The sequence below is a fragment of the Arachis duranensis genome, chromosome 7 (genome assembly GCF_000817695.3).
Source record: "Arachis duranensis cultivar V14167 chromosome 7, aradu.V14167.gnm2.J7QH, whole genome shotgun sequence".
NCBI lineage: Eukaryota > Viridiplantae > Streptophyta > Magnoliopsida > Fabales > Fabaceae > Arachis > Arachis duranensis.
In genome coordinates, this window is record NC_029778.3 from 60,332,988 (window position 1) to 60,342,135 (window position 9,148).

General features: G+C 29.4%; 1 protein-coding gene across 1 annotated transcript; it reads left to right on the plus strand.

Moving 5' to 3' along the window:
• Positions 1–704: 704 nt before the first annotated feature.
• On the plus strand, positions 705–4,008 carry LOC107459197 (zinc finger protein NUTCRACKER-like). The gene is made up of 3 exons (XM_016077411.3): positions 705–1,111; positions 1,328–1,724; positions 3,079–4,008. The coding sequence occupies exons 1-3, from the start codon at positions 964–966 to the stop codon at positions 3,941–3,943; spliced, it is 1,410 nt and encodes a 469-aa protein (XP_015932897.1). The 5' UTR covers positions 705–963; the 3' UTR covers positions 3,944–4,008.
• The last annotated feature ends 5,140 nt before the right edge of the window (positions 4,009–9,148 follow it).

Consider the following 9,148-nt stretch of genomic DNA (forward strand, 5'->3'; position numbering starts at 1 on the left):
TATATTAATAAAAATATAATTATTTATATATGATTTTCTCTTGTAAACTTAAACTTTTGATAGAAGTAATTTTATATTAGAAACATTTTAATACTGAATATAAAATGAACTCTTAAACATAAAATGGCGACCGTACTATATGATGCAACTTTTGCAAGAAAAAAAAAAGAAAAAATAGAAAAAGACAATTTTATCCTAATAATAAAGTATGTGAAAATGGGATATATATATATATTGAATATGTATATATAAAATGACAATTCTCTAAGTAATTAATAAAGTCTAGTTAACAACAATAGTCAACAAATATTTTTAAATTATACTCTTTACTCATTAATTGTTATTAACTAATAATTATTGATTATAATTATTTAAAATTTATTGGTTAAGAATTGTTTACCTGTACTTTTTCATAAAATTAAAAATGATTTGGAAATGAAATGCTTAAATTAATACATTAAACAAGAAAAAAGTAGATAAGAATAGATTAAAAATTAATGAAAAAGGCTTATTGGATGAGAAAGGATTAAAGAATTAAAGAAAAGCAAGAAACAACACAAATTATGGGATAATCATTCCAAAATGGAGATTAACTTTCTTCCCTCATCATATGTGTCATCATACACCTTTGCTTCACCTTCCCCTCTTTCTGTTTCCCATTATTTGCCCCCCTCCTTTATCATCTTCTCTCTCACTCCCTTCTTTAAATTTTAATTAATTAATTAATTAACTTTTCACCGCCTCCCATAGCATCTTGGTTTATTTTATTCCACCTAAAAAGTAGATAACAAACATTTGTAAGAGAGAGACACAATTCAGAGATCCCATCTTGTTTCATATATCATCACTTCATCAAGTTAACTTAGTTTAGGGTTGCAGCCTCATATATATTCATTTGCATATATTCTAAACTAACTTATACATACTCAGAACTCAACATAAACAAACTACTATACAAGAGAGATGCGGATCCTTGAAAATATGGATCATGGAGAACTCTCAAACGGTTTCCCTCATAATCAGAATCAGAATCCAACTACTACTCCTCCTCCTTCATCTAATAATAACCTTCCTTCTTTGAAGAGGAAGAGAAACCTCCCAGGAAACCCAGGCAAGTATATAGCTTCTTTTGTTTTTCTTTGTATATCATGATTCACGAGTGAAGGTGAGTCTTGGAACAACCGATTGAGTTGTCTAAAGAGCAAAAACAGTTACTCATATAGTTATTAAGATACATTCAATTTTTAGGATATTGTGTTTTTTCGAATCCCGTGTTAACGCGGAATAAGAGTAATTTTTTTTTTTTATCATTTATACTGATGATCAGATCCGGAAGCGGAAGTAATAGCCTTATCCCCAAAGACTCTAATGGCTACAAACAGGTTCTTGTGTGAAACCTGTGGGAAGGGTTTCCAAAGGGATCAAAACCTTCAACTCCATAGAAGAGGACACAACCTTCCATGGAAGCTAAAACAAAGAACAAATAAAGAACCAAAGAAGCGTGTATACGTGTGTCCGGAGAAAACATGTGTCCACAACCACCCTTCAAGGGCTTTGGGAGACTTGACCGGAATTAAGAAGCACTTTTGCAGGAAGCACGGCGAGAAGAAGTGGAAGTGCGACAAATGCTCGAAGCGTTACGCGGTTCAGTCTGATTGGAAAGCCCACTCCAAAATCTGTGGTACAAGAGAATACAAGTGTGATTGTGGAACCATCTTTTCACGGTAATTAACTAACCCTAATCCTTTAAAATAAGCTTGTGTTTTTATAGTTGTTTTTCATTCAAAACTCACCTAATTAAAAACTGTTAAATAATTTAATATTTTAATTTAATTATTTTATAATAACTCTAAATTATTTATTTGAAAAGGTTACTAAGTAAGCCATTAAACTAGTATCTAAGTAGAGCGTGAAAAACGATGTTCTCTTTCTCTTTATCTATGCATTTCTTTGTCGTTTCTTGTGTGTACTAGATATGTGGTTTTATGAGTTGTGGGTGCCTGCTGTCTATTGCTCTATTTGGCTTTTAGGAGTGAAAAAAGGTAGAAGAAGAGTCTTTGTAGTTCAAAGTTCAAACAAATTAAAGGACTTAAAAGATGCCACACACATACACAAGTTTTCTTCTTTTTTTTTTTTTCTCTCTTTGATAAGGCTTAGCTTCTTTTGTGGTGATCCTATAGTCCTAGACGACAAAAGATCACGGTTTGGAATTATCTTACTTAACCTTAGCTTATTACCTTATATATGTATGTGAGAATGTGTCGTGCTTGTTAGTTTAATTTTGTTTGATACTAATCAATGCCAAAGTCTTGCTATCTCAAATAATTAATAAGTGCCATTTGGGAATTTTTGCTAAACACTCATGTTAGATATGTTAGCTGCTATGCACGAACGCGTGATACGATACTACATGGAACACGAGGACACCTAAATTTTAAGATTTTATAAGATATCGGATACGTATACATATAAATTATAAAATATTTTTTAAATAAATCATAATAATATTTTAATATTTTATTGATATTAAAATATAAATTAATTTTTGAATTATTTTTTATTTTTTTAATTATATAAAGTATTTAAAATCTTTTTTGTTTTAATAATTAATAATATATACTATTACTAAACTCATTTTAATAATATAAACGTATCCGAAAAAAATTTTAGACATAGTTAGATACAGTAGACACGACGAGTGTTAATGAGTGTCTTGTTCAAAATGTGTCCGACGCGCGAACACGACAACTCAATAAAGTGACCGTACTTTATTTAGCAGGTTACATGCTTCTCCTAGAAAAAAAATCTTATTTGTTTTTTCACGTAATCATAATGAACAAAAAATATAGAAAAAGTCAATATTTCACGTCGCATTTAATATATTAGAAAAAAAATCTAAAACTCTTAGAAATAATAAGAGCTACCAAAATTCAATTAAAAAAATTCGAAATTTAAATTTAACAAAAGTTTATTTTTAGTGAGCTTTCTAATAAATTTATTTAGTGACTTATTATAATATTGACTGAATGTGACTGCAATAATCTTTATCATTAATGTTAGTATTGCTATTATTTGCAGGAGGGATAGCTTCATAACTCACAGGGCATTTTGTGATGCATTGGCAGAAGAAACAGCTAGGGTAAATGCAGCATCAAGCATAAACAATTCAACATTAGGGGCTAATAATAGTAACAATAACATTATTGGTTACAATAACATGATGATAGGAACCTCCATGGCCCCTCATCATAATAATAATAATAACATGGCAACCCAATTTGCTTCAATTTGCAATAAGCCAATTCCATTCCCTGAAGAAGCCAGAAATAACCAAACAACAACAAGAGGATTATCCCTTTGGATGGACCATCATCATCATCATCGTCAAGAAGCAACGATGGCCACTAATAACAATAATTACCATCTGAACTGGGTATTCGGATCGAAAATTTCGACCAATCCAAGCCAAGATCTAAGTAGCAATACTACTATTACTAGTACTACTACTACATCGCTTAGTGTTCCTTCATTGTATAGCTCACAACATCAACCCCATCAAACATGTGCTTCTTCGTCGTCGGCGAACATGTCGGCGACGGCATTGTTGCAGAAAGCCGCTCAAGTTGGTGCAACCTCATGTGGTCCATCATCATTCTTGGGGGCATTAGGGTTGAAATGCAGCAATGGTAGTGGTCAAGGGCAAGATGGGAATAACAATAAGTTTTGTGGGGTGTATGGTTCAAGTTTGGTGCTAACAAGTAGTAGTAATAATATTAATACAGAGCCAGAGAACAATGAATTGTCACAAATGCTCCCTTCAAAGAGGAGACATGTAATGCCGAATGAGGAGAGTGGAGGAGGGCAAACTAGGGACTTCCTTGGTGTTGGGGGTGCAAACCACCATTTGCCACCCTTCATCAACCAAAGCTTGGATTTGATTTGATTAATAATGATGATCATATTAATCAATATATGTGTTAATCAGATGTCTTCAAAATATATACATATATACATATATATTGGTGACTTCTACCCAACTCTCTCTAAATCAACATGTAAATTATCTTTTATAACGTGGCACATTTTAATTGGATGTTTAATTTTAATTTGAGTTAATTTAACCTAATAAGAGTTAACATCTTAACTAAAGTAAAGTCATTTTGTAATTAAATATTTTTTTAAGGTGGATGATTATATAATTAAATATTAAAAAATAAATTTATATATTTTTTACTAAATCCATATTAATTTGATCATTCCACCCTTTCATTGAATAGCACCTCACTTGGTGAGTGAAGAACATTTCTTCCCTTCCACTGTTCCTTCCTACTCAAATTCATTCTTGCTAAGCTTCATCTTCGCCTTTTTAATTTTTTTCATTTTAGTTATTTTAGAAAATTTATATATGTATTTGACTGTAACGCAATTTATGCATCTTCAATGATAGATTTTCGGTTAAACAAGTTTTATGGGACAGAATTAGATATTTGGACTCTATACTGTGCAAAGATTCGCATTTTTTTAGAGGATTTTCCTTCTTAGAGATATTATGAGATTGAAAGGCTACGATTCACTGGTTGCTTTTTCTTTTTTCTTTTTTTTTTCTTTTTATAAGACAGGCCTGTTATCCTCTTATCTTGTGCCATTCTCCCCAATTAATGATATATTTCTTTCTAAATCTGATATAATTTCTTATCATAAATGATTACAATTTTAAAATATGACAAACCAAGAATGGACCAAAAAGTTGAAGTTTACGAACTTAGATTGGTAGGATTCATTGAAGTTAGACATCAAATATTCACTCACTGAAAGTAGAACATGTTCTTAAGTTGGTCTTGCTGCTTTCACTGCATCAACTAATGCCTTCCCTAAATTAGGGTTCTCTGAAAGCATGATTTGGAAAAAAAGCAAAAATTCAATTTTTAATATTTTAATAAATTATATAATTATCTATTTTGGACTATAATTTAATTATAATGTTGTTATAAGTAGGGTACAGTAGAATTTACCATATATATTATTTGTACTCATCATTCGTATGTGTCTCATATATATAAAAAACTATAGGGAACAATGTATGTAAGACGTGAATAACAGTTTAAAAGAAAAGATAAATTTAAAAATTAAAAATTAGATTTTTAATTAATTAAATAATTATTATTAAATTTTAAAATTTGAAAATATTAGAATTAGCATCTAAATCACTACGTATAGTTACAAATTCACATATTATATATTTTGCACTTCAACTTCTTTTAATAGCGTCAGTTTCCTCTACAACCGTTATCGTCGTCGTCGCAAAGATTTTGATACCACCGTCCTTTTTACTGCCGCAACAGGCTCTCTTTTAATTCGGGTAGTAACGCCGTTTTACACCCGTCATTGGCGTTGATTTCTTTTACCTCCGCCAACTATTTCTCACTGGATGGCGCCATATCGCGATGAAAATTCACGATGTTACAGCAGTACCAACATTTTTTTGACAAGACCATGCTACACATGCTCCACCGCTGGATTGGTTCCTTAATCATTGCTTGTGTCTACGTTCTGCGTGTATACTTAATCCAAGGCTTCTATATCGTATCCCACGGTCTCAAAATTTACATGTTCAACCTCCTCATCGACTTCCTTTTTCCTCAGGTTGATCCCGAAATTCAAAAACTCTACGATGGTGCCACACTATCCACTAGGAACTCCGATGAGTTCGTCCCTTCGTCCACCGCCTCCCTGAGTTCAAGTTTTGGTATTTAATCATGGCTAGTTTAGATGATATTTTAGTAGGTGTGCGGATTGTTATTTTAATTCGTATGTGGATGGTTATTTGATTGGATTGGATTTAGTTATATGCAAATAAAATATGCTAGATGTTTAATTCAATGGATATGCAGATGATTATTTTTATCCTTAAGTGGATGGTTATTTTTACTAGGAATGACCGATGCCGGTAACGGTGTGTGGCAAGGCAAGCAGTGACGGCGAGGAGGAGGCCGACGGCGCTGTTCGTTTTCAGTTTGGAGAAGAGCAATGCCAATGAGATCAGAGTCCTTGTTGACAAACCAACGGCAGTGAGGAGGATCTCGGCAGCGACGATGGGGACTAGTTAAAGACCAAGCTATGGCAACAACAGCAAAAGGTTTGGGAAAAAAGTTGGTGTTTTGATAAATTAAAATATAATAAATAGTTAAATTTTCTGAATTATTGAATAGAATTTTTTAGTTGGATAATTTAAGTAGAATTTATTTTATTTTATTAGGTCAAATTTTTAATCTATTATTCATCTTATTTAAATTTTTTATTGTCTATCTAACGCAACTGTCTATTTAATCATCAGCATACTTCGTTTATTATTATTATGAGATTATAAAATATTTCTCTTCTCATTTTAGTAAGGTGGATCGAAATTTTTCGGTTATACATTTTTCCTTTATTTCAAATAAAAAGAAAAATTAACATATATATATATGAATGAAGATTGGGTCAATGTTTAATGGAATTTTAATTTATCTGTGAAAATTGTCTATGTAAATATAATATTCACATATTTGATTAAATTTTAAAAATTTAATTCTCATGAATTAAATTTTAAAATTACTTATTTTTAGGAATATTTTTTGTTTAAACATAAAATTATATTCCCATATCAAGACAATAAAATTTAACATATAAAATTATTATTATATCTCTCAATTATTGTGTTCTTAAGAGTTTTTCCTATTATTGGTATTGAAGTAATTTTAAAAAGTAAGAATTTATTCTTTAAAATACCTATAGTAAAACAAATCTATCCCCATTTATTTTTGAAAATATTGAAAATAGTTTCTAATAATTTGTCCTACTAAACAAATAATTTTTTTATGATATTCAAATATAATATTTTTTTTAGAAATATAATTTCTTAAAATTTATTAAAAAATCTTGAAACGAACCTCCACTGATTACCCGGAGAACTTTGCAAGGAGGGAAAAAGTTGGGAATTGAGTGCTGAAAAGTTTTGGTGTTAGAAAACTATTGAAGGGTTAAAAAGGAGAAAAAGAGAGAGAGATCCATGCATATTCTTTTGAATCCTGAAAGCTGAGAGCCCTTTTTAATTTATTTTTATTAAAAAAGTAAATTGACATGGATTCATTAATATTTGATGAGAGAGAGAGAGAGAGGTGTCTGTGGAGTAGTGGGGGCAACAAAGCAAAAGGACATAGATGCCTTTGAAAAACTCCATTATTATTATTGTAGGATGAATGCTATGGTGTTTAAAAGGTGGTGTTTATTTACTAAAAAAAGTTAAAAGTTATTATTTAATTTAGAACATATAAGAATAAATAATTTTTAAAAAATAAAAGTTTAATACAAAAAATAAGTTAGACAAAATTTAGGCAAAAACTCATAGACACCATAGAATTGACGATATTGCAGAATAGTTTTCATCTCTGTTTTGTGGTTATTGTCTTGTCAAAGCCTTGGGCTTACTTAAAAGAGAATTTCCAGCAATGGTAGGCTTTTAGCTTTTACTAAAAGAAAAAAAAAGGGCTTTTAGCTTCTCTCTATACATTGGTTTCTCAAATAAATTAATCTACCCTTTCCATTCATCCTTACAATTTGCATACTTTGCAGTGTAACCATATTGGCTAAAATTCTCTGCACACATGCAGAAAACAAATTACCCTAATTAGAAAATCAAGGTACATTACGGTAAACAAATGAATCTAATTAGAAATTCAACGAGATTATCCATAAATAATGTTCATAAAATTAAATGTCGAATTTATCGAACGATTTATCAACGAAATGAATCATATTAAGATTTTAAATTCGTCTAATTAAAAAAGTATATCAACTAAATTCACAAATTTTAAAAAAATTAGATAAGTCAATTCGTCGAATTAAAATTTAATTTTTTAAAACATATTTCTCTAAAAACTAAAATACTAGTTAAGAACCACCATAAACACCAACAAAATATCATTTTGATCAAAAGAATTCTCTTAATGATAAAAGAATCTCAAATTTAACATTTCATGGGTTCTTAATTGTGTTTTTTTTTTTAACTTTTTTGAGTTTTTTATGATTTCTCTCCAACACCTAAAATTCAAACTTTCAATAATTATTTAAACGAAATAATAAATTAACTACTAAATCCACCAACTTAGTTTATTCTTATTAATTGTGTTTGAATTTTCCTCCTATTTTACTTTTTCACCCTTGCCAATAGCCCATCTCTTCTTTTCATGTATTAGCAGCGGAAAGTGCGGTATTCTGTTGCCTTTTTTTTTCACTGGTTCATATATATCCTTATGGTTTTCTACTTTTCTACTTTTCTACTATTACTACTACTAAGACTAGGTCGTAGTGAAAAAATGAAAAAAAAAAAAAAAATATACATCATAGTGGATTCAATAGGGCAATTTAAAAAGGGAAGAATAATAAGAGTCAGCCTGGTGAGTGTACTTTGGTCCACGGACTCATTGTTTACTTATCTTGTTGCATACAAAGATTCTGTCAGTAAAAGAATAAAAATTAGATAATAAAAAATGATTGTGCTTAAAAAAATTAAAATAAATATATAATACATATAAAATTTATATCAATGGACAATGGGTTCCATCTTGTCAACTCCCTTAGCGTCATTCTCAATTAATATTAAGAGAGATGATATATCCACTCGTCTTTATAGTGATGAGTATTAGTACATTGACCTGCAAAAGATATAGAAAGGAGAACAAAATTAAAGTAAAAAGGTAAAAGAAAAAATATGAAGAAATAAAGATACAAGAAAAGGGTCCTTATAGTTTAATTATTTTTTTAATCCATGGTTAGTATTAAATAAAAAGAAAAATATGAAATTATGATAGTTAAGTTAGTTAAGTTGACGCGATTAAGAAAATGTCATATTAAATTATTATAGTTTTAAGAAAAATAGTAATTAAATTAGAAGAAAATGACACTCTCTTCTTTTTTTTTTAATTTTAAATTATACACTCTTCTTTTCTACAAAAGTTAAATAATATGTATTTTAGTTTATTTGATTAAAATATTTTTCAGTAACCATTATATTTATATATATAAATTAGTGATAATTATTTAGTTAACTTATAAAGAGAAATAATATATAAAATATTTTTATTATTATTGTAATAAATTATATTTTTTT